Source organism: Sus scrofa, chromosome 4 (genome assembly GCF_054392235.1).
Source record: "Sus scrofa isolate SSC_HxYL_T2T_F1_AM1 chromosome 4, Sscrofa_HxYL_maternal_Yorkshire_Landrace_v2.0, whole genome shotgun sequence".
Classification (NCBI taxonomy): domain Eukaryota; kingdom Metazoa; phylum Chordata; class Mammalia; order Artiodactyla; family Suidae; genus Sus; species Sus scrofa.
The window spans coordinates 29,047,196-29,074,664 of NC_139386.1; the positions used below are offsets into that span (position 1 = coordinate 29,047,196).

A 27,469-nucleotide genomic window follows, 5' to 3' on the forward strand; every position below is an offset into this window, starting at 1 on the left:
ATTGTTACAGTTCAGAGGTCAGATAATGGTAGCTTGGTCTAGGGTGGTGGCAGCAATAGAAATGGAGAAAAATGCACAGATCTGAGATTATAACAGAGCATCAAATAGATGGAACATGGTCATGATTTAAAAGACTGAATATGTCCACTAGATTGGTGACACGGAACTAAACTATTTCAAAGGAACAATGCAGGGGGTATGGGGAAGCCCAGATTAGAACAATTTAAAGAATGGGAAAACAGACATGAGTTTAGACAAGGGAAGATATTTGGTTATAAAAAATAGAAATGGGCAGTAGCTGGAGGGGGATTGTGGAAATGAAGAAAGATATTTTTAAAAGTGGTAGCAAACAGCATATTTTAGTGTTAATAGGAGTTGAAATAAAAAAGAGAAGAGATAACGAAAAGAAACAGTTTAAGGACAGTGTAAAGAAAAGTGATAAAGTTTTGGGGAAGTCAGGAAGCTCTGCAATATATGAAAGTGTGGCAAATCCATGAAACTGAAGGAGCATAAAGCATTAAAAAAAGAGAAAGTGGTAGGAAATAGCTCAGAAAAGGGTAGAAGCAACTTTCTTTTATTGTAAGAGAAAACAGGTGAAGTTGGCATAAGAATGTCTGATACAAAGCATGTATTTTACCTGATGACTTCTCTTTTTCTATGTGAAATATTAAGATAGCTATATTAGTTAATTAGGGCTGCCTCAATAAAGTACACGGAGGACTGGGTGTCTTAAAACAACAGAAATTTATTTCATCACAGTTCTAAAAGCCAGAAGTCAAGGTGTCAGCTGGGTTCGTTTCTTCTGAGGAAATGCTCCTTGGCTTGTAGATGGACGTCTTCTCTTCATCTTCCTGTGGTCCTTCCTCTGTATGTCCTACTCTCTCCTTATAAAGATATCAATCATATTGGATTAGGCCTCACTAACATGACCTAATTTTACTTAATGACCACTTTAAAGACTCTATCTCCAGGTCAAGTCACATTCGAAGGCACCAAGGGCTAGAACTTCAAATATGAAATTTAGGTTAGGGGGCACAATTTAGTCTATAAAAGAGGTTACTTGCCAAGAATGAGCTAAGAGATAGGATAAATCATAGGTTCAAAGCGAAAGAGGTTTGAAATAGTTCTAAATAGTGTGAGATTGTTCTCAAATTGACTATAAATGAAGTAACATGGTTAATGAATAATTTAGTTTAAATTCAATTTAATTAAAAACCATTGTTTTACAAGTAGAAAAATCTGAATTCTAGTCCTTGCTCTACTAACAAATAATGTCCCTTGGATATATCTGGCTCTCATTTTTGTCACACTAAAACAGGAACAAAGTATCACAGACTAGACATATGTCTTAGAATATACAGAAAGAACAATGACTTGGGAACCCTGACATACTGGTCCTATTCACTCCTGTGGCACAGAAGAGCTTAATTTCTCAGAATCTCACTTTCTCATTTCAAAAAGAAGTACAATCAGATCGCCCTGAAATCCTTTCTAAACTCCTATAGTTCTATAAACTTAAGTAAAATGAAGTTGCTTTGAGAATGGATAAGAGCATTAGAAGAAAAAGATTCTTAGAAATATTTGCTAATAAATTTGCATGCTTCAGGAGTTCTACTGTGGCACAGCAGGTTACAGATCTGGTGTTGTCACTGCAGCAGCTTGGGTTGCTGCTGTGGTGTGGGTTCAATCCCTGGCCCGGGAACTTCCACATGCTGCAAGAACAGGAAAAAAAAAATTATATATATAAAAATATATATATATGCTTCAGCATACTGAAATACTAATTTTTCATTTCTATTTTTTCTATATCCTCCTCTGTTCCCAAGTCAATATATTCTTATGATTAAAAATGTTCTAGGGAGTTCCCAGTGTTTCATGGCTCAGCGCTAACAAACCCAACTAATATCCATGAGGATGCGAATTCTATCCCTGGCCTCACTCAGTGGGTTAAGGATCCAGCATTGCTGTGAGCTGTGGTGTAGGTCACAGATGCGGCTCAGATCCTGAGTTGCTGCGGCTGTGGTGTAGGTTGGCTGCTACAGCTCTGATTTGACCCCTAGCCTGGGAACTTCCATGTGCCATGGGTGTGGCCCTTAAAAGACAAAGAAAAAAGTTCTAAAGATCCCTTTTCTCTTACTGCTGCTGGCTTAGATACTAGGTGCTGAGTTAGTACCAGATATTACTTCTGTGGTTATATGTAATTATCTACTTAACTTTAAATCATCAAAATCTGAAACAGCTTCTCTAACCATGTCTAAAATAGGAGTTTTTATTTGTTAAAAAGAAAAAAGTTTAATGGTGGACATGTTAGTCAGAAACACATATGACTAAAGTAACAGAAAATCCAAACAATAATTTAGCAATCAAGAGTTTTTTGTTTATTTTTTTCTTTTCAGTTAGTTAGTGCAGAAGCTGGCAATTGTTCTTGTGGGTTCAGGTGTTCAATAATGCCATCAGGGACCCAGTCCCCCTAATCTTTCTATGGAACCATCTTTGATATGCAGCTTTCATTTTCATATTTGTTATTTCATGGTATAAGATGGCTATTATACCTCCGGGCCTTTTGTTGGTATTCATGGTCAGAAGAGGCAGAAAGCCTCAGCTTATAAACCTTTATGACTTTTTCATCTGAAATCAAGGCTCTTCCCAATAGGCTTCTGTTCATTTCATCAACCCTAATTAGGTAACAGGCCCCACACTTTGGATATCTGCACTTTCCAATATGGTGGCCACAAGTCACATGCAGCTATTAAAATTAAATTAAAAATTTGATTTTTCAGTTGTCTTGGATACACTTCAAGTGCTCAATAGCCGCATATGACTAGTGGCTACCATATTAGCTAGCACAAACATGGAGTATCTCCTTCAATGCAAAAAGTTCTGCCTTGCATATCGCAGACTACAAGGAACAAAACTATTTCAGTTTTAGATCAATCACGATACTTTCCCTGGGGCTGGGATAACGGATAAGGATCTAACCTCCTGAAGGAACAGGGATCTATGCTTTTTCCTGAATAATAAACGATACAAGGAAGAAGGAGATAAAGCATTCAGGTAGGCAACTGTCTGCCACAATGAGATTATCATTACATTTAAATTGAAGTTTATAAATTATACATTGTTATACATTAACAAGTATGTGATAAATTTAAAAAATTCCTAGCAAGGAGATATTAAAATTAGAAAAACTAAAGTGAAACTAAGGCTGACAGTTATGAGGGACACTAAATTACTTATTAAGACAAATACTGCTAAAGTAAACACTGCTCTATGACTCAAGGGAGGAGATTAAAGGGAAGAAAGGTAGTGGAACAATATGTGGCACAATTTTCCTTACAGCTAACAAATCTGAAATGACTGACTATGTTAAAAATGGTTACTAAATTCATGGGCAAAAATAGTGTATCTTGTGATAACAAAGATTAGCTGATAGGAATTATTTTAGTTTGGGAAGAGTTATTTCACATCTGCTCATTACTCATGGAGAAATAAAATGAAAAAAACTGCAAAATTAAAGAAATTAGACTAGATGTGGAGAATAATTTACTAAGAGAATTACTCAAAAGGTTAAAAAAGCTGATACTGACAATAGTTTTACTCCTTAAGACTTGCAGGTTGTCAGTTCTTTCATGATCCCCATTTGCTCAAATCCAGCAATTATAACTATGCCAGATTTCTATATAATGTTAGTAATTAACTAATATTTATATATATTTATACATGTAATATATATAGAAATTACAAACTAATACTAATTATATTTGCCTTGAATGAACAATTATCTATTTTAAAAAATGATTTGTGTCTGAAAAGAATTCTCAAAGTTCTTTCTAGTCTATTAAACATGTAAACTAAAGGTAGCGTTAATGATTGTTTATTATGAAAAGAGAAGAAAAGGGAAGAAAAAATTCTAATTATTACTAAGAAGGTAATGAGATAAGAGAATTTTAAAAATTTTGCTTCTAAAGATAGTTTAGATTTATTCTTATTTTTCTTTAAAGTTAAAAAAAAAACTAAGCCACTGAAACCCCTTTTATCCCAATTCGCTATGCTCTCTAAATAGCTTTTTACATAATTTACCGTTGAAAGATGGCTAAACATAACTTTCATAAGGGTTAAGTTTGAATATCATAGCATATGTGAACCTTAAACTATTTTATAGGTAAAAAATTTCAATTATGTCCTATAGCAAAACAAAAATTTTGTAAAAAGACAGTGCTGATCTTTGGAAAATCACATTATTTTAAGAGAGATTTATCAGAATAACATTAAATAAAAGTCCACTGGAATGCAAAGCGAAACCTGACACTATAAAGACAATGAAAATAATTTGCTGGCGTTTTACTTCTCAGCTATATACACTATTTATTTACTATCACAAGAAGAGTTAACTAGAAACTGAGTTAAAAAACAGTATTTTCACTATTTGAGTAAAACAGAAAAATCTAGAATTTTCACATGTAAGTTCAATAAATTATCAGTTTATTTAACAAGGTTATTTCTATATAAGACTGTGGTTTAAAAGCAATTATTTATGTGTGACGTGCAAGAATGATGTACAATCAGTAAGAATCTTGCTAAATCTCTTTCATGGATTTTCCACATATTCCTGCATAGCAGTAAATGGCATTTTAGGCTTATATAAACACACTCTTTACAACTGCCTTCTTAACAAAAAATCAGTATATAAATAGCACTGGCATTAGTAAATAAGTCACAAGCCAGTGAGTTCAATTTTGCAGGGGAGAAATGTAACGTGAAAGAGTTTTTGAAACCTTAAGACTGGGTGATCTGCAGTGTTTCCAACATATCTTCAACTGCCTTGAGAGAGTATTTGGTTTCCTTCTTACTTCGACCTGCAAACTAATTTTTTAAAAAATGCAATTAGGCTCAATTTCAGTGGCAAGTTCAAAATCACAATCTTACCTTCAAATTGTTAATGAGCGTTAACATTATTTTGTCACTAGCATGAAATCAAATATATCCTTTTTCTTCAATAAAAAGAAAACTTGGGTTTTAAAAACATTTTCATTGTTTTCATTTTCAATTGAGGTATATAAAAAATTTCCCTGCAAAACTGGCCACTTTAAATGTTTAAAGTAGTGGTAAAACCTATGAAAACATTAATTTGATTTTCAAACTGTCCTTCCAACTCATACCAGAAAATCTTCATAAAATAAAAAGCATAATTTAGAAATGAAATTTAGCTCATATTTACGTAGGAATATGAACCATTTCTTCCTGTGTGACTTCTAAACGAATTTTTACAATTCCAATGGTAAAAAGAGTTTTTCCTCTTTTTTCTTTCTTTTTTTTTACTAAAGTACTTTTATTAACATTTTCAAGTTGTAAGATTTCTCTACATTATTTACAGTAGGTTGCAATTTTTGAAAACTTTCCAGATTTATTAGTTAACTAGATAATATTAAGTTTCTGCTGTAAAGAACTAGCTTATGCTACATATGAAAATGATAGAAACATGTTCTAAAATATGCACTTCTAGTTAATAAGTCATAATTTATAACACCAAACAAGGACTGGATTTTATAATACAAACAAAATATACTGCATAAATACTATCTTTGCATATTTAAAAGCAAATTCATGGCATATTAAATTCAGTACAGTGCATAATCCGTGGGGGAAACACTGTTGAATACCCCATGCTGATTTCAAAATGAGTTTTCTAACTAGACTGACAATTCCCATCATTTATCAGTTTGACTTAACAGTACAGACTTACTAGTGCTCCTTGTAAAGATAGGGGAAGGTTTATTATATCTATATTATCTCTTTTTCCCTTGGTTAAAGTACTGATTAACATTTTGGTAGTAGCAACATATAGCATTTTCCAGCTAATATCTAAGCAATCAATATACTTTCAAGTGACTGATCTTTGTTTCAAATACCAATGCTGTCTTAAGTACTTAGTACTTGATTTATGATGTGTTCCTTCTCTTTTGTAATTAACTTAATTTGGCAAACTTCTTGTGACCTGTTGTGAAAGATTAAGTGATCACGCACAGGTAACATCATAGAAGCAATAGGCTTCAGGAATTGGTAACCTGCCTCTGACCTCTCTGACAGCAGCTTAACATTGAGTCTCCTACTTCCTAAACCATTAGCTTCTGTGGCTGAATCTTGATTTCTAAAGGAAATGCCATAGAAAAAGAAAAGCTTCTCATAAGAATCAAGATCACTTAGCCATTCATAAGACATTACGAATGTAAAGAATTCAAATGCTGAATATACAGGTCATAATTACAAAATATGGTAACAGCAACACCATATTTAAAACTTTGCCTTTTTATAATTCCCCACAGTGAGTAAAAGATGTGGAGTGCACTTATTATTGTTCCTATTACCCAGTTGATAAGTTTACTTCCACAAGGTCTTACCAAGAACAGAAAGCCTTTTCTTTTACCACTGCCTATCAAAAGTAAACAGGAATGTTCCTAATCAGATGCTTAAAGGTCTAATTCTAAGAAAAATCTTTTGATGGGTTCAGGGAGGGGGTACAAAAGAGAACATATAATTTTTTAAACAGCAAAGTAAAAAATGAAAAACTTATGTAGAGCTGAAGACACAGCAAGTATTTTTAAATGAATCATTTTTCTTAGTTTCTACTTAAATGTAATAAAAAAATATAAATTTGTGATTTTTAAAATTAGCTTATTCTTAAAAATCACCTAAGATTGTGTATCAACACTACTGACAACCAATACAATTTAAAATAAACCAAACTAACTTATTTGTGTCAGAACAAATAAAAAGAAAGTTAGATATATAAATCTATCACTTCGAATTTTACCTGACATGCAATTATTTTGTCTATTCTACATTATATGGCAATTTAACTGATTAAGCCGGAATCCTATTTTTCCCCTCAAATCATGATTTAATTTTCCATTTCCCAAAAGGATAGTAACAGAATCACTTCTGCAATCATAAATAACATATGGATCACTAGCACAGACGAATTTAACAGAGTCCCAAAGAAGCATTTATCTGGAAAATTATTGTGAGTAGGTTCACATTAAAGTTTTTCATGAGCATTAATCAAACTTGCTTGCTTCTACTGAACATGCTAAACCAATTACCTAAATGAAGAGCAAGTAGTAGCCATATTCTGTTTCATTATTAAGTAGAAACAAAGAAAGCAGTTCTTACAAAAATCTCATTTTCTCTAATTTTTAAATATCTAGAAAAATAATAAAATAAGGAATAAGGAATGTTTATTATATACTTTACACTTGTTTATATGCCTAGACCTGTCACAAAGTTCTAAATTAGATCCCAGATATTTATCTAATTACTAAAATGTCACTTTCAAAGTTCTAACTTTCCACATAAATCACAAATTACGCATTTTAATTTTCATATAGTTAGATTTTGCTTAAGTAAACTCTTTTTTCATAATTCCCTGTTGGATCTTAAAGAAAACTGACCAGAAAGGACATTCAAATAATAAAAAATTGCTTATCACATTCAAAGGTCAATGACTTATCCATTGTGATAGCCAGGATAAGTTGGGCTAATATTCACAAATTTACATAATTTTGTGGAAAATATGGATGGAAAAGTAGTAAGATAAATAAAATGGAACAGTGGATGAATGAGTCTCAGAAACATGCTGAGTGAAAAAAGCCAGGCACAAAGGAGTATATAACCTATGATCTCATTTATATATAAAGTTCTAGTACAGGCAAAACTAATTTATAGTGATGAAAATCCAATCAGCGCTTGTCTGCAATGTGCAATGAGGCTGACTGCAAAGTGGTAGAGGGGAACTTTCTGGGCTGATGAAAACTGTGTATCTTGAATGGGGTAGTGGTGAGAGAGGAGTATACATTTGTCAAAACTCAACTGTACAGTTAAAATGTATTTGTGTTACTGTATGTAAATTATACCTCGATAAAGTGGATAAAAAGAAAAAGGCAGAGTTCCTGCAGTGGCTCAGTGGGTTAAGAATCCAACTGCAGTGACCTGAGTCTCTGGGGAGGCATGGGTTTGATTCCCAGCCTGGAGCAGTGGGTTAAAGGATCTGGTGTTGCAATAGCTGCAGCACAGGTCACAGCTGAGGCTCAGATTCAAGCCCTGGCCTGGCCTGGGAACTTTCCTATGCCATGGGGGTGGCAAGAAAAAGTCAAAATAAAAACAGATGGATGGAACTATAGAATTATACAAAGATATAGTAAACTACCAAATGACCACATATTTCCCTTCCCATTGAGAGGTAAAATACTATATCCTCTGAATCTGGGTTGATCATGTGACTTGTTTTGTTCAATGGAATATTAGCAATATGAGACACACCAGAGACTCAAAAATACCCTCCTGCACTGGAGTTTGCCTGTTTGGTGCTCTTGAAAACTTGAGACCACCATGTGAATAAGCCCAAGTTAGCATGCCCAAATGAGAAACTACAAGGTCCAGCACTCCTAGCTGACCAATAGCCAACCATCAGATATTTAAGTGAGGCCATCAATCACAAGCATAAGGCATATACATAAATAAGCCCAGTACAGACTCGCAGAGCCAAAGCCTACATGATACTGACAGATTCATAAGTAAATAAGTCATTATTTTAAACCATTATGTTAGCAAAAGGCAATGAATAGAAATATTTATGAAATATGACACAGTAAGAAAATCAAGAACCTCTGTAAAAAAGTACAGATATGAAAACTTCAAAAGCACCAAAATATTTTATTTAAAACCTGTTACTAGTATCCAGAGGCAAAAATAAATTTTGCATGATGGGTGACTCCTAGTTGAGGGGTATTTCAGGCTGCTATACAGAACTCTAACATTATAAATTGAGAGATGTGTTATCTTCTTGGGGTGGTATCCAAAATGACAGAAACTGACAAAAATCCCTTGTACTATCCTTTCCTTAGAGTCACAAAAAAAAAAAAAAAAATAGAGCAAATCACGCCTTCAGAAAACATGTGTAAATGTAAAACATCACTAGGTACTACGGAGTTTATGGTGCAAAACTCAAGACTGAAGAGCACAAATGATACTCTCAGAGCTCTTTCCAAAGAACACTGAGACTTTATAAAATAAGTCTATGAAAAGAGATCTAATAAGATACAATTTTTAAAAAATTTTAAAAAGAATGGCAAGGACAGCAAATATTACTAAAGCATAGAGATTGGCTCTACGGCAATGGTTTTAAAATACTGAAATGACGGATTCATATCTGGTGCTACAGTGCATCTCATAAGGCAGGGAAGGCTATTTTGTCTGGTCTTGCATTACTGAAGAGACAGGGGAAAACAAAAAAAAAAGGTCAAACAAGGAGTTCCTGCTATGGCACAGTGGGTTAAGAATCTGACTGTAGCAGCTTGGGTTGCAGTGGGGAGGCAGGTTCAATCCCCAGGCCAGAGCAGAGAGTTAAAGGGTCCAGCATTGCCATAGCTACAGTGTAGATTGTAGCTGTGACTCAGATTCCATCCCTAGCCTGGGAACTTTCATATTTTTGTGGATGTGGTCATAAAAAAATTAAAAATTAGGAGTTCCCATCATGGTGCAGCAGAAACGAATCTGCCTAGTAACCATGAGGTTGTGGGTTTGATCCCTGGCCTTGCTCATTGGGTTAAAGGATCTGGCATTGCCGTCAGCTGTGGTGCAGGTTGCACATGAGGCTTGGATCCTGCATTGTTGTGGCTGTGGTGTAGGCCAGCAGCTGCAGCTCTGATTCAACCCCTAGCCTGGGAACCTCCATATGCCGCAAGTGCAGCCCTAAAAAGCAAACAAAGGCCCAAACAAAATGAAATTCTTAATTTAGTTACTATGGAGAGCTTTGAGTCTGAAAGGAGAAAGGAAACAAGTGAGGGCAGAATATCAATTGTTCACATGAGAAAATAAGAAGGGAGTTAAAAACCATAATTACAGTTTTAAATACATTTATACTTGACATGTCTTTATACAGGCAGTATATTGTGGGCATTAGGAGCATCAACTTTGGTGTTCAGCCTGCCTAGATTTGAAAAAAGCTCTGTCATTAACCAATTATGTCATCTCAGAAAGAGTTATTTTACTTTTTCATGCCTTAATTTCCTCATTTGCACGCAAAACAACAAAAGTAACCTTATAATAAATTTTCTATGTCTGCTATTATAACTGTTATTGTTGTTAATATTACTATGATTACAATAAATATAGCAGACATAATAAAAAGAACTTAGATCATGTAATTAGTAAATACAATACAATGTGTATTACTGTGCTTCAGTGAAAAGTATGCATCGACTCCTTTAATTCTCAGAAAACTTTTAACATATCCATCTTGCAGATGAAAAGCTAGCCCACTTTCATTATATTCATCATGCAGATGAAAAGCTAGGCCCAGAGATGGCATGTAATTTTTACAAGGCCATATAACTAACAAATGTCAGAGGCAAACTTTGAAGCCAGATGATACAGATCTATTTATTACCCATGTTCTTCTCTCAACTACGACAAGGTACTACTTTCCATAGGATGGGTTTCATGACAGAAGAGAGATGGACAGAAACAGTGGAAAGCTACATGGTGGGGTGGAGGATTGACTCCTATTTCACAGCATACATAAAAATAAGGTCTAAATGGACTGTGGATTTAAATGTGAAAAGTAGAAGGAAAAAAACAAAAAAACAAAACTCCAAAGAGACGAGATTACCTTCATAACCATCAGTAGCAAATGATTTCCTAAACAACACAAAATGCACAAACCATAAAGGAAATAAATGATTAGGTTGAACATAATCTCCAGAACTTTTGTTCTTCAAAATCATAGTGACTGCAACCAAGGAGTTAAAAAGTCTTGCTACATATATAATGAACAAAAGGCCCATATGCCAAGCACTGAAAAAAAAAAAAAAACGTCATAAACCAATGAAAAACACAGACTTCATGAAAGATAGCCAAGTGGCCAACAAACATGAGAAAACATATTCAACTTCATTGGTCATAAGGGAGAGGCAAAATAAAACTATGAAGATACCACTATAACACATATCAGAATGGCTATAACTACAACTGAAGGAAGTGTTGGTGAAAACATAGAACTATGAAAACTCAAATATTGCTGGTTGGATTATAAACAAGTAATTTGGAAACCTAGCTTTAGTTTTTGTATTATATCCACTACAATTTTTGTAGTATATCTACTACAGTTAGATATACGTACATCTAATGACTCAGTATTTCCACCCAAAGGTATACACTCATCAGAAGTACATATACATATACACCAAAAACTTGTACAGCACTTTCGGTGTAGTATTATTCATAATTGCCCCAAACAGGAAATAATCCAAATGTCTATCAACAACTGAGTAATAAATCATAGTATATTCATATACATGAACTACAATGAAAATGCATGAACTACAGATTTAGCAAGGATAAATCTCATATATAGTGAAATAAGCCAGACAATGTTATAATGATTCTACAAAGCTCAAAAAAAGCCAAAAGTGGAGTTGTGGTGCAGCAGAAATCAATCTGACTAGTAACCATGACGATGCGGGTTCAATCTCTGGCCTCGCTCAGTGGGTTAAGGATCCAGCATTGCCATGAGCTGTGGTGTATGCTGGCAGCTGTAGCTCCAGTCTGACCCCTAGCCTGGTAACTTCCATATACTGCGGGCACGGCCCTAAAAAGCAAAAAAAAAAAAAAAAAAAAAAAAAAGCCAAAACTGTGAGATTAAAAATTAGTACTGTTGAGGGGGATAGAAGGAATAGAATTTGAAAGAAGGCACCATGAAAGTTTGGGGGTGCTGTTATGCTTCTATTTATTGACCTCAATTTGTTCACTTGTGTAATTCACTAGAATGTACATTTATGATTTGCATTTTCTCTATTATGTATAAGTTAATAAAAATTGATTTAAGAAATATAGTCAGGCCATGTTTAAAAAAAGCACTAAGTAGCTAATTATTTCTCAAAAATATCTTAAAAACAATGATGTAATTTGCATACCACTATTTTCATATTATCCAAGTCTTATCTTTAAATCGCAAACAATCTACCCCCCCTTGCACCTACACAAGCCTACACCAGATGGAATCCCATTACAGATCTGACCTATCTCAAACAGCATTTGAAGAGGGACAGCCTAGCTAATATTTATAAATATTCTGACTTATAATGTACCAAGAGAATGAACATTCTCAATTATATACAATAAAAATGTATAAAAGTGACTTTAAATAGTGTGATCATGAAGGCATTGAATTGTTTTACTCTCCCCAACCAGGAGTACAAAAACAAAGAAATAAACGATGCCAAAACCAAAACCAGAATAACAAGTCCAAAAGGGTATCTTATTTAAAAAAAAACTATATTGCAGAAAATCCTTTAAAACCTGAAAATGTTATTATACCACTAACAGCAGCAGAACCTACAGAAGTTCTTGTGTGGGGGTACAAGAAGATGTAAAAAAGGACAACCTAATACTCTATAAGCAACAGAAAAGAAAAAGTTTGAACTGATCAATCTACAAATGGCTTATAAAATCAGGACAGTCTCAAAGACTCAAATCAAAGATAAGTGTGAGAAGTTCCTGTTGTGGCTGAGTGGTTAACGAATCCGACTAGGAACCATGAGGTTGCGGCTTCGATCCCTGGCCTTGCTCAGTGGGTTAAGGATCCAGAGTTGCCGTGAGCTGTGGTGTAGGTTGCAAATTACACCACAGCTCAGATTCCGCGTTTATGTGGCTCTGGTGTAGGCCAGCAGCTACAGCTTCGATTCGACCCCGAGCCTGGGAACTTCCATATGCCACGGGAGCAGCCCAAGAAATGGCAAAAAGAAAAAAAAAAAAAAAGAGAGAGAGAGAAAGAAAAAAAAGATAAGTGAAAAACGGCGTGCAAATATGACATTAAATAAACCTAATAAATTAAGACCTCAAATCTGTGAAATCTCCAGTAGACACTCTCTTCCAGGAGGGGGAAAACCTCACACTGAAGAAAAAATACCAGAAACTGAAACCAAATTGAACAGGGCAGAAACACTGAGGGTAGGAGCTGGAAATGAGGAGAGGAAAGTAGTGATGTTCAGAGGCAGCAAATCTCAGAAGAAAAAACCACCACAACAAAATCTAACATTTAAAACTGAGAACAACACCTCAAAATTCAAGATTTGTAGACCCATAGGGTAGAACAGAGGGTTGGAGCCAAAAAAATCATTTTGAACCAGACCTAATTCTAAGAAAGACTAGATATATAGAGAAGTCATATTTAAGTTCTCCATAACAAAGAGGAAGCATACATATAAAGCTCAATCTAGCAAACTTACCCTGACCTATTTTCAACTTCACTTAGACCATAAAAAGAACTTTCTAATAGCCCCAGAAAAATTACCTTATTGAAATACAGGAAACAAACAAACAAAAAAGAGTATGAATTAACGCCATAAAAAATATTAAGGAGAAAAAGAAGAAAATAAAATACAGAAAATGATAGAAAAGGATTTGAAAGAAAATGAATGAGGTAGGAGATGGGAAAGAAGATCCAATAAGCTTATAATTGGAGACTTAAAAAAAGAAAAGGTAAGCAATCAAGTAAAAAAGTATTTTAAATCATAATTCTAACCATAGCTTTCCTCAAATTAAAAAAGGACTGAACCACGTATCAAAAAGGTCCCTTGTGTAATTGGGGGAACCAACCCAAGAATAATCAACAAAACATTATTACAGCAAAACAACTGGATTTTAAAGACAAATTCCTTGAGGCAACCAGACAAAAAGTTTAAAGTCACTCATTAGAGAAGGAAATCAGGATGGCATCATACTTCCTGACAGCAATATTTTATCCTAAAAAAAATAGAACAATATGTTTAATATTTAGGTAAAGTATTTAAAAGCCAAAGGATGTATAAACAGTCAAACTGTCCTTCAAATATAAAGGTTGTAGATGGCTAAGTTAAAAAAGTAATATGTTAAGATGTGTTTCTCCATGAGTTCTTCCAGAAGAATCTCCTACGAATGAGGTTCAGAAAACTAAGAAATGAGTGGAGAAGTTTCTGACTGCAAGCAGAGTACATAAGCTTTCATTAGTTACTTTACTTCTAGGCTTTTCTTCCTCCTTTTTCATTACTTGAGAAATCTCTGATTAATAACACACTCACATACCCAATCTGTCTCTGTTTTAACCTTTCTGGATCTTTAGGATTTTTTTTTTTTTTTTTGCCAAAATTACAATTGAGATGGTAAGGCTAACCATGAGATTATAATAGTAAAGACTCCTTTTGAGAAAAAAAAAAAAAAATATCCTACAATTATAAGTTAATTCTACATGGTTAAAATACATCTGATAAAGACTCAGATGTATTGGCACAAAGGTCCAATAGTAGACACCTGGCTCTGTAGTTTGTAGAAACATATACAAGTAAGAAATACGTTAACTGATCCATATGATAATATAAAACTATCAATACTAACCTGATAAGCTCTGTTTATTTGACTAGCTGCCCAACTAGCATATTTCATGTTGTCCTTTTTTGTTTTTGCACTTGCTTTTGGATTAGAAGCAATATGACTTGCAGACTAAAAACAAAAAAGAAACATCAAAAAAATAAATTTGAATAAAATTATTAGTGTTTACAAATGAAAACATTTTAAAATAGAGAACAATCCAAAGTAATGCAAAAATAAAGGATATCTTAAATATCTAAAATTATTTGTATTATTTATCTAGTTTATTAGCTTTTGAGAGGAAAATTCCATTATCACTTAAATATTGTAGGATATTACTAGTATTATTTCTAATTACTGAATTTAGCTTTCCTATATCAAAATTATAGAATTACTGAATATTAATATAAGGAACCTGAAAAATTTAGTTCAGCTTCTTACATTAGTAAGTGGAAAAAAAAAAAAGCTTAAGTTTCATAGGAGTAAACTGACCTGACCAAAGTAAGCTAATAAAAGTCTTGGAAACAGAAAGAGATCGATTCCAATCTATTTCTTTTTTTACTATATCAAGAGTTTCTAAACTGTGTGCCATCAGTTTAGAATCACCCTCTCATTAAAAAAAAAAAAATGTATTTAAATAATCTGAGATCTGTTAATCTGAGATTCAAGCAAGAATCTGTAAACCCTCAAAATCATGTTAATTTTTAAATTTATGTTTTTCTGGGAAGAGAAAGATATAATTTTTATCTTATACTTAAAAATATCTTATTCTTAAGAGCATCTGTACATGTGGTTTCTTTTATATCTTGCATGTGTTATTAGCTTTTTCCATCTGTCTCCTAGTCTAACACTAAGGAGTTTAAATGCCAAAATCTGATTTTTAAACTTCTATGTCTTAATGTTACCTTTTTGGTATGGATTTCAGAAAATGCAGTGGTTAACAGAATGACTCTGGAGTCAACTGCCTGGGAATCCCAGCCCAGTCACTTAGTGGCTGTGCCCATCCTTGGGTAAATTAATAAGAACTGTGTCTTAGTTTCACTTTTTGTGAAACAATAGTAATAACAGTACCTTCTCAAATAGCTGATATGAGGATTTAATAATTTAAAATAAAAAAATAGAACTCATAAGAATATCTGACACAAAACGCTATGTATTTTTACTATTATTAATAAATTGTTACCTATTTTTACAATTAGTATTGAATTTATATGGTAAAAAGAGACACTGCTACTGCATGTACAAGCTACCAAAATGAGCACTGGTAGAATCCAGGAAAAATTTTTTTGAAATTCCTCTGAACTGCTTTCCAATTATAGTCTACCATTTCTTTGCTGAAATTTATTTCACTTATGTTTCTTCCTGCCTCCATTTCTGCAGTCAATTCTTTTTTCACTGAGCCCCATCAAAACATTCATCCAAAAGTTCAAGAAAAAACTAGGATAAATTAAAATTCCAAAGAACTGGCCTATTAAATAAGTTTATTTTTCTAGTCATTCTGACTGTAGAAAGAAGCATATTTTATATAAATGCTCAAGTTCAGCACACTCTCTATTTCCCAGAGCTTTTATTAATTGACTTTTTCTAAGCTCATCATTTGGCAAACATAAACAAAGGAAATATTTAATTATATACTTCCCACAAACAAATTTCCAAACTGCGTTTATATATCATAAAAAGTTTTAACTTGGCATTAGAGGTTTTATTTCTACTATGTCTTTTATTGGCATAGTTTAATAAAACTATCTCATGGAATAGTATTTAAGGTAAGATATACAATAATGTTGGACATAAATCTAAGAATATCAAAACAATTAAGAAACACATAATACGGTTTGATACCTGTTACTACTTAATTTTAGAAGGGCAGATTGATATTCTGATATAATTAAAGATAATTCACAACGAAATGTCAAATAGCTAGGATGTATTAACATTCAAAAATATAACTGCCTTACAAACTATTGCTCAGAATTAACTACAGGAAAAAACCATATGCTTATTAATGAAATACAAAAAAAAAAAAAAAAATGAAAGAGGGAAGTGACTAAATGGTATAGTTAATGGACTTGAAATGACATTTCGTGAAATAACATTAAACATGCACCTCAACTCACCATGTAAAGTCCAAACAAAGCTCTCATGTTTCTGTTGTTCAGTTTCAATGCCTGTGCAAAATACTTTCTTGAAAGTTCGAGATTTTCAAGTCCACCTTGAGTATATTTAACCTGTTAAAAATTACAGAGTGCTGAAACCTGTTTATTTTACTATGCTGAAATATAGCATGATTCATCATACCATAGGCATTAGTAATTGAAACAGATATTCTGTAAACAAATGCAAGATGTTAAAAGAATTCATCTTAAAGTTGTTAAAGCTAATCTAAATTTTAAAGCATAACCCATCCCCCAAACCATTCTATTCTATGATCATTAAGATCACTGAGTAATCTTTAAAATAAAAATGCTACCAATACAAAATAGCCAGTATAATTTCTATTTAAACTGCCTTGCACATGCTGCACAACTTTGTTTTCTATTACTATCATAATAAATCTAGACTTGATACTGAAATGTCCTTTTCTAGCTGCACTAACATTCCTTGGTAATGAAGTCCTTTTAACCTTATAGCATTCGATTGCATTGCTATACTTATTAGTCAAGAAAATAAGATAAATACTTCCTATTTCCCAAAATATTGACCTTAATATGAGTTTCCTAGAATATGGATGTAAAAAATCAGTCATTGTAAATGTCTTAGAAGCCATTAAATGGTGATAACTGTGACAAAATTAATTCCTAATTAGGAAAGAAAACAGTATGCAATTTAAAAATAAAGAATTTCAGTATTTTAAATAAGTGTGCTTAAATGAAAAGTCAGTATTTCCACTACGGTATTAAAAATTTACAACTTTTACTCCCACAAATTAATTTTCATCATATATTTTAAATATGTATATACTTGCCTAACATTAAGGACATATTAGTTCCATACTACCCAACACCAACAAAAATAAAATCACATACAATTGTTTTTGAAAACACTTACTTCAGCATACTGCTGACAATATAAGTGATTGTGTGGATTAGTCATCATAAGTTCCTCTAAACAAAAGGCTGCTTTAGCATAGCTGAAAAACATCAAGGAGTTAATTTTAAAAGTCACAAATTTTATCTTAATTACACCTTAAAATAATTTGAAAACAACTTTAGTGACATTAGACTATTCCCAAAATAATTTAAATAACTTTATTATTAAAGTACGTTTCATCTTGAGTTCATAAATACAAATAACATCACATTTTTTAACAAAATGAGCAAACAAAATTTAAATCCAAAGCAGCCTAGGAACAATCAAGAGATACCACATTTTAAAAGCTGGGTCACTACTATGACATCCAAACGTTATTAACAGCATAGGTTCAAGATCTTAAATCAGGTTACAGATAAAATAGGTTCTAGAAGTTCACTGATCATTTAATAAAATATTCAAATAGCTAAAGTGTCATAAGGAAATAAGCATTTTCTTAATATTCTCTACTCACTAAAAATCCTTTACAGACATATTTACCAACATATTCCATTACAAAGGCTTTTCATTACTTAAGGTTACTGTCAAATGCAAAATTATGATCAAAGTTACAAATTTCTAAACCCATGAAAAATATATCAAATTAGTGGTTTTGATATTCACTCTAATACTATTTAATCATGTGTGGTAGAAAAACAAAATCTTTATTTTTGAAAACCTAAGGAGAAAACTGCTGCAAAGGGCTCTGGAAAAATGCTTTTACACCACACGACTATATGTCTTCTTAATACATTTTATATGTTTAAGCCATGTGAGTATCTTTACTGTTTACAGGAAACCCTAAAGAACAGTGGTGCTCTAAGATTTATTCCCAGGGAGGAGGTGATGACATTATAACAGAAAAAGGCTACCCAGTCATTTCTGACATTTGTCACCAATATATAAAGGTACCTATCTTTACACTAATGTTTGATATACTTACTTTTCAAAATATACATATTGCAGTCTCACATGTGTAATTCTGAATAATAATAGGTAACTTATTATGTGCTCATTATGTATCATGCAGTGTGTTACATATTATTTAATCCCACCAAAACCTATTAAGTAGGCAGACAGCCTACACTCTTAACCACTATGCATACTGCCTACATGTGCTCCACACCACATTGAAAAATTGTGGTGGTGATGGTAGTAATGAAGATGTCAGTAGTAACATAAAAACAGGTACAGCAATCAAACCCAAAGAGCCTGAGGAATTAAAAACACCCTGCAGATTACCCTACAAGCACAATGTTAGATTTATGAAGGACATTATATATAGTTTCTCTTCAAAGATCAGGCAGCTATTTAACTTTTTCTGTTTTTATGCTCCAAATCTTGTAATAGTTCTTGACTTAGGTAAATGATGAACAACTAAACAAATAACTGAATAAATGTCTAGAACAAAAGTATTATGGCTACATACCTGATATTTATTCATCAAAAAGACAGGTCTCTTCTAAATGTGTTCCTTTAACTAGAGCAATGTCACAATTTCCCATTAATGCTAAGAATATATATTCTTAAGGAATTAAATGGGTTGAGCAAAACCATGCCTCTCATTCTTAAACAGCATAAAGTAAGATAAAATGGGCAAAAAGGAGTTTCTACTGAAAAATGAATGGCAAGATAGTTATCTCAAAAATTATTCAAGCATCACACACAAGAAGGGGATACCTTCCCCTAACTTTACAAAGTAAAAAAAAAAAAAAATCAAATTAATTTTGTGGATATAGTATAGAATCAAACAAACTTAGAGGTAGAAGGAGCAAGAAATGGGGGTACCCAAGAGTACTAAGCCATATGAAAGTGATTAGAGTGATGACTGCTCAATTCTCCCAAGAATGATACATAGCCAATACCGTTCCAGACAGATACAGAGTTAATTCATTATATATACAATGACTCAATGAGACTAAGCTTTAGAGAAGTAAAAATAATAGCAATCTATTTAAAATAGAATAACCACTATTATTACATTAGAGTCAGTAATAGTTTTTTAAGTTCTTCTGTTCCTCACAAAATATGTATATAGGTTATAGTATTTGTCCCTAGATTTATCAACTTATGATTTTTCCTTACAGGATTTTGATAATTCCATTTGTAATAGAATTTTATAGTAAGGCTAGACCTACTATAAAAACAATCATAATTAATTTATAATAAGTACTCCTTGCTGATATATCTAGTTATAACTACAAATGAACTTTTAAAAATTCCATGTCTTTGTTTAAAACACATATTTTTGTTTACAATATGTATGTATAGTTGGGTTAAGGTATAAATTATAAATAATTTTTCATATTTAAAACAAGTGTCTCAATGTGATCAACTGACATACACCACTGGAATAACTACCTAGAATTTATAAATCAGAAGCAAATTTAAATAAAGTAACTTAAAGACAAGGAAAAAAAATATGTGGCAGGAGTTCCCGTCGTGGCGCAGTGGTTAACGAATCCGACTAGGAACCATGAGGTTGCAGGTTCAGTCCCTGCCCTTGCTCAGTGGGTTAAGGATCCGGCGTTGCCGTGAGCTGTGGTGTAGGTTGCAGACGCGGCTCGGATCCCGCGTTGCTGTGGCTCTGGCATAGGTCAGTGGCTGCGGCTCCGATTCGACCCCTAGCCTGGGAATCTCCATATGCCGTGGGAGTGGCCCAAGAAATGGCAAAAAGACAAAAAAAATTAAAAAAAAAAAATATGTGGCAGAATTCTATATCTTCCTTTCTCTCTATACAAACATTAAACAGACTTAAAAGGAATATTGTACTATAGAAATTTATATGGAGTAAAATATTCTAGATCTAGATTTGCAATGCTGCCTATGATGTACTATAATTATTCATATGCAGAAAAGAATGTCAAAATGTTAAATATACCAAGCAATTCTTAAATTGCTGTTTTTGCCAGTATGTCACCAAACTGTGTTAAACTCACATTCCATAATAACTTATCACTTCTACCAAAAATATTCTACCTACTACCATGATTTGCTCAAACAAGTTAGATGAATTAAGTGAATATTCTGATTTTCATATAGTTTCAAAAAATCAAGAAAGATTTATTTTCACAGCCTAAATCTGAATATTTCTTCTAAGTGTTCAATTAGAAAAAATAAATCATTTTTTTTAAATAATGAGCTTTAGGACCAAAAAGTTTTATAATACAAGATAAAAGAGTAGACAGAACATAATTATCATTTCCCATGAAAGTAAATTATTTTTCAGGAATCTTGCCATGGCACAGTGGGTTAAGAATCTGACCTCAGCAGCTCAGGTCACTGCAGAGGCCTAGATTTGATCCCCAGCCCAGAGCCCAGCAGGTTAAAGGATCCAGAATTGGCACAGCATAGGTCAGATTCAGTCCCTGGACTGGAAACTTCCATATGACATGAGTGCGGCCATTTAAAAAAGAAAAAAGAAAAAAAAAAAAAAAAGAGAGAGGAAGGAAGGAAGGGAGAGAAAGAGAAAGAAAGAGAGAGAGAGAGAGAGAAAAGGGAGGGAGGAAGGAAGGAAGCAAAGGAAAAAAGAAAGACACAAAGAAATTATTTATCAGCTGCTCTCCAGTGTTTGTATCTCTTGATTTCTTAGGATTTGTCAGTTTGTCTTAAATGTACATTCAAATCTATCACAATAAACTTTTTAGAACCCCAAAACAAAGCAAAACTGAATGTGGCCATTACAAAGTAAAGCAAATAATAATAGATTTTAACAATAGGTTAAAAATAAGTGTAACTTATTTGAGAATAAAATACAGAAATACTACAAACACATGCAAAAAAGTAAAATTGATAAAGAAGTAGAAGCAAAAACAGAAGGGATATATTTATACAGTTCTTAAAAGATAGGAAACTTAAAAGCAATATAAATTGACATATCTGACCACCTAAAAATATATAGTTTCTCTAAGTTAAAAAAATCAGTATTGAAAGTACATAATTAACGAGGACATATTTTGCATTTGCATTTACTGCATTGCATAAATAGCTCTACAATTTTAAAAATGTAACCAATTTTCACCTATCAATTTTTGCAAAGTTAAAAAAGAATGGTAGCCCCCACTGTTGAGGGGACACTCTAATAAACTGCTAGTGTTAGAGTAAATAGATATTACTTTTCTAGTGGCCATCTAGGAATGATTTATCAAAACCACTGAAAATATTAATTATATATTTAATCAAGCAATTCTACTTCTATGAATTTAGTCCAAGGAAACAAAGAAAATCAGTATAGAAATATAGGGAAAATGAAAAACAATCTTTATATTACATTAGGAAATTGGTTAGGAATACCAAAGTAAATTAAAAAGATGAAGCCATTAAAATCATATTGTGGAATGTTTATGATAAGACATTTCTGACAAAATGCAACTAAGTGAAACGCTTAAGGTACAAAAGATAATTCTATTTTAGGTTTCTTTTTGTTTCAAGAGGTATTAAAGGAAAAAAATCAAATATAAACTGTAGCTAATTTAGGATGATGCGATTACACATGAGTTTTGTCTTTATTTTTTATTTGGTTTTCCAAATTTTTTGTATTAGGGTACTTCTTTAATTTAAAGAAAAGATTCCCTTGATGATTTGAAATGTCTGTAACTGCTTTTAATCATGAGATCTTCAAAAGGCACAAAAACATTTTAAATAATTTTCATCTGTTTTGGGGACAAAATAAAACTAATGTTATTTTTTTTACTGTATTCTAAAAATTCAGTTCCATGTTATTTAAATAATATGTATACTTAATAAATGTTGACAAAAACTATGAAAAATGAAAATAATACCATTTAACCAAACACATTACCACTCTTAAATAAGAGAAAGCTTAGTATGTTTACATATGTGATCATACATGCATACATACATATATACTGAACATGATTCAGGAAATAACTTTCTAAAGAAAAACAAAGAGATCTGATAGCCAGCACATATAACAGAGAACCGAAAAGTGGCTCCCAGAACACAGTATTCATTCTTTAAATGAAAGCTATTACTTTTATTTTAGCTTCCACTTCTATTAGAATTACACACATAACTACCTTAATTCTCCATTTCATGTTACATACATAGCCCTGAGCAAAGGCAAGGGACAAGTATCTTTATTAGATTTTATTTCCTATGTGAGCTAGTTGCACTATGAGAATGAGGTTAAGTATTCTAAGTATTCGTGCACAGTAAGAATATGTGCATGAGAATCTGATTCTATTCTCTTGAAAGAAGGAAACAATGTGATATACCTCAGATTCAGAACTAAGAAAAAAAAGAAAAAATAAATCCTGCCTCTAGATAGTGGTTAGCATTAATGCTGTGATATTAGAAAACCTGCACTAAGACTGGGCTAATCCTCTCACACTGTGATTTCCTCCTGTCACTGCAGCAATAAAAAAGCTAACAAAAACATTAAATATCCAATAAGCAAGTTCCTACTGCATTCAACATTCTTGATTATTCTTGGTTTTCTACCCAGGCAACAGAATGCTTCTGCTTTGGAAGAGTTGATTCTCTTAGTACTAAGGCTAATAAATGCATACAATTGACAGAATTTTTAAACAGCAGGGAGTATAATACTCTTTGTACATAAGAAGAATATAAATTCTAAAAATTCACAATTTTGATTCACTAAAAATAACCTTAGCTAAGCATATACAGGCCTTTCTAATTTCAAAGAATACTATCAGTATTTTAAAGAAATATAACTTATGTCTCTAACAAAAATAATTTAGCAAAACACAAACAAAAAAATAATTTAGCAATTCATATATTATAGTGAACAAATTGTTGTTTTTTTCATTTAATAGTTTATTTTGTTAATTTAAAAAGACACATAATTCAAACAGTCTCATCAATCCTTAGGAAACCACTGTGACTTCTGAACTTATATAATGAGGAAAATTGCACTCTCCAATAAAATTTTATGAGTGTTTAACAACTTACTCATGTTCATTGATATAAAGTTCTGCAAGTTCATGCCAGGCTTCCTGGTCTCCAACAAATCTAGTGAGAGGAAATGGAAAAAAAAAATAAGGGTGTGGATATTCTGCAAATGAACAGCATGGAGGCAAAAAGGAAAATCAAATGCAAATTCCATTTTAATTAAAAAAGATTTATCAGAATAACAAAACACAATCCTCTTGTAAGACACTCACTGTTCCAGATACTCATTCAGTTCCCGAATGGCCTCCACATTTTTCCCCTGGGCTTTTCGAATGGCAATCTTACGCTTTCTTGCAGCCTATGGGTTGACATTAATAAAGGATTAGGCCCTCATGATTCCCTGGGTTTTTGTAAAGAAGGTAATTTGACTGTGCAAATTATTATCTCAATGCTAGGGAAATTCCATTGTAGAACTACTGCTTAGTGGGAGTTTATAAACATACCCCGTGACATCCCACTGGGAAGTTCAAACATTCCTCTAACAATCACATGTGCTTTACTTTTGATGTACACAATGTATGCATCATTTCATTCAAATAAATAACCATCCAGATTCTGATAATTACAAACCAGCAGGGAATCCTAATCTTTATCCAGCCTAAAGTCTTTTACTCTGTCTCATTCATAAGATCTGTATCTTAAGAGATAGAGGAATAGTGGAGATTAGAAAATAATCTCACTGTGGCCACTTGAATGTCATTATACAAATATGGCTTATAATAACTTTTTTCACAATTTTAAGAGAAAAATCTACCTAAGAGTCTTTCAAAAGAATAATATAGGTCCTGAAATAAATATTTTATAACAGATAAAACATTTAAAACTTGCATCTTAAAGCTTTTTAAATATAAACATAAAACTGCATTTATTTATAAATTCAACAAATATGTAACAAACATCTAATTGTTTGCCAGGTACTGTGCTAGAAAACAAAAATATCAGGACAAAAAAAGGAATAGGTAATTCCTTGCAGGAACTCAGTCTGATGGGTGAAAGACACATCAAATAAAATGCAATGATAGAGCTATCTAGGATGATGTGGCAACATGGAGAAGGATCCTAACATAGCCTGAGGCAGAGGGGAAGAGGTGAAAGGCCAGGAAGCAAAGAGGGATCCAGATGTGACACCGGAATGAAATAGAAAGTACAAACTGACCTTAAGAAAGCAGAAGAGGAAACTATGTGGAGGAAGGACACTGCATAGTAGGAGGAACACAGGAGCAAAGGCACAGGGGACAGCAATGTTTTATGTTATCAAGACTGTGTTTGTTTGAGGCTGCATTGAAGAGTCACAGACTGGAGGGTGTTGTGTGAATTATCAAATTTATATTCTTTCCATCTCTGTTTAATTCAATGCAAGAGGCTAAACAATAAGACACACTATAACTAAGGCTAGGTTAAGCTTATTAATTATGAACATGTTGTTACTGTTTTACAGAACACAACTCCACAAGATATAGACAAGGGAAGAAAAATGAATGGGGCCTCTTTAGACCAAAGAAGTTACCGTCCTGGGATATATATATAAAAGGTGGGTTTTGTTAGAAAAAACTGAAAGTCAAAAAAATAAGAGAGAATCAAGAGACTCCCAATAAATAGGACCGAGAGCAATATTTATAATAATAGTGATAACAATATGTTGGTAATGAAAAAAATGACAGGTCTGTTGAAAACATATATCCTTGTTGATTTGGTTTATGCCAAAGCCCTACCACAATGCCTGTCACACGGTAGGAACTCAAATATTTTTGGAATAATTTCACTATAGGCAACAATGAATGAGCCATAATAAATATAAAGTTTAAACCTTAAGAATTCAGACGGTAAATAAAAGAAAAGCTCTAAAAGTAACTTAATCCTAAAGCCTTTAAGGAAGAATATTAGACTTCAAATATAAGCCTTATCCCAAGTCTTTCTGAAAACAAATGAGGGTCAAATTAACATAAGTAAGAAATTATGTGAGGCATGCATTATCTACTTTCACCAGTCTAACACCATTGGGAACATTTTTGTTTATTCCTTTCATTTTTCACAACACTACTCTTTCCACAGGCAATTATGCTAGAGCAGACAGTCCAAGTTTTAAAATAAAAAAGAAACCGAATCTCACTTCTTGTCATTTACCAGCTTTCTAACCAAGAGCAAAACATCTGACCTCCCCAAACCTCAGTAATACCACCAAACTCCAATCATCAATGTAAAGCAACTAATACAATACACAGCATGTAACAGTATTGAATAAGTGTTATCTTCCTTCTTTTTTACCTTTGGTCTATGCTTAGTATATAGGTGTTAAGACTTGCCAAAAGCTTTACCTACGAGATCTCTGAAGGACAGGAACAGGCTTGCTTAGTTTCATATTGATATCTTGCCCCAATCCTTACAGAATATGTATCAGCTGAGATGAGATATTGTATAGACTCAGTGAAACTTGTTGAAAATACTGGTATTCAAATGCCACAAATAAAAGATAAAAAGTCAAAGTATAAATACAAATTGCAACTTATACCTCTACAGCCATAGTAAGAGATGTGGTAATAGACACCATTATTCGCAAAACGAGTTTCTTTTTTTAAAACACCTGTCTAATATTAACTCATTTTCTCAGTGATTTGACAACAGAACCATACCTCTACTGTTGAATATAGTCCAAAATTTTTAGGTCAGCAGGATTTTGCAGAATACAGTTTATAAAAGCACTGCTATAGTGTTTCAAAGATTATTAATTTTTAAAAATGCCTTTTTAAAGACCAATCCTTCTGTAAATAATGAAAAAACAGAGGTTTAAACAACTAAATGCATCAAAAGAGCTTTGTTGAGAAGTAGGATCTCAAATTTCTGATTCCCATCCTAGATTCACTGATTATAGAGTTCATGAAAGAAACTGAAATATTACAAGTTAAATAATTTGTTACCATGATTTTATACATATTTTTAATAGTTAGAATGTAATAATTTTATAATAAAATAGAAATTCAGTATTAACTTTCTAATAGCCTATTTTAAAAAAGTTTTCCACCTAATAAGCACTTCAGTGAAGTATAATGAAAGATTTAAATATAAGGTTTTATTAATCAATTTGGGAAACATGCCCACCTAATCTGTACTATGTAAGCAATACATTGCTTAACACTGTAAAACCTAAGATCTCCTACAGAAAAGTAATACCATATTCTGACACAAGAACCAAACTTTATTTATCATGATCATTTAAAATGAGCATTATGCAGAGATTTCATCTGTGGTCCAAGATGGAGTAACAGGGACCATTATTTACCGTTTTGCCAGAAACCACCAAAGAATGGTACTAAATTTATAAAACAACCATTTTTAAGGCACAGGACAACAGACAAAGGAAGACTGTCAATCCAGGAAAGCCAGAAGCAAGGTGAACCCTATTTTTATTTCCCTGGCTTACTACTTTGAGTTTCAAAGGTGCTGTGCAAGAAGAAAAAACCAGGTTGAGTCCAACAAATCCTGCAAGTTCAGAAGCAGCTTAGAGTCCAAGACCAAAGTGGCTCGAGTTCAAAGGTCAGAAAACTGGAGAAAAGAGAAAAATACAAAATAAAGATTTAAAGAAATTCTCCTTGAATCTCAAGGGCTCCCCTCAAGTACTAAGCTTTGTACTGATCAGTGCATGTGTATGAGGAAACTACCAGAAACATTTAGAAGAAAAAGTGCACGCAGGGCTGAGAATAGTGTCTCTTCCTAACCAGATGGACGAGAAAATGCCAAGTTTCCTGGGGCATTGGATAGAATACCCAGAAGGATAAAATTATTTCCACTAAAATCACCATTCTGGTTCTGGCTAATGATGACCCAAAAGAATGAAACTGTTTGCAAGTAACTTAAGTATATCCCACAAAGAAAAGCGCAAAGGATAGTTGTAAGAATGCAAAAATCAAAAGACGTAAAGAAAACTTTAGAGGATGATGTTTTTGTTTACTATCTTGATAGTGGTGATGGTTTCACAGATGTATACAAGCGTCAAAATTTATCAAATAATACACATTAAATATATGCAGTCTACTCTACATCAATCATATGCCAAAATAGTTTTAAAACA

General features: G+C 32.8%; 1 protein-coding gene across 7 annotated transcripts in view; it reads right to left on the reverse strand.

Annotated features, from left to right (window-relative positions):
- Window positions 1-725: 725 nt before the first annotated feature.
- Window positions 726-27,469, reverse strand: part of EMC2 (ER membrane protein complex subunit 2) — a 54,636-nt gene continuing 27,892 nt past the window's right edge. The window contains exons 6-12 of one of the 7 annotated variants that reach the window (XM_021089015.2): window positions 23,616-23,701; window positions 23,404-23,463; window positions 17,449-17,530; window positions 16,518-16,628; window positions 14,428-14,532; window positions 4,776-4,863; window positions 726-884 (exon numbers count right to left, since the gene is read on the reverse strand). In XM_021089015.2, coding sequence (XP_020944674.2) covers window positions 4,777-4,863; window positions 14,428-14,532; window positions 16,518-16,628; window positions 17,449-17,530; window positions 23,404-23,463; window positions 23,616-23,701 — 531 coding nt within the window. In that variant the 3' untranslated portion in view covers window positions 726-884; window position 4,776. Of the gene's footprint in view, window positions 1,713-4,461; window positions 4,864-8,689; window positions 10,852-14,427; window positions 14,533-16,517; window positions 16,629-17,448; window positions 20,107-20,850; window positions 23,464-23,615; window positions 23,702-27,469 lie in introns of those variants that run through there. The other 6 variants (XM_021089020.2, XM_085021865.1, XM_085021866.1 and 3 more) reach the window with 6 other exon arrangements.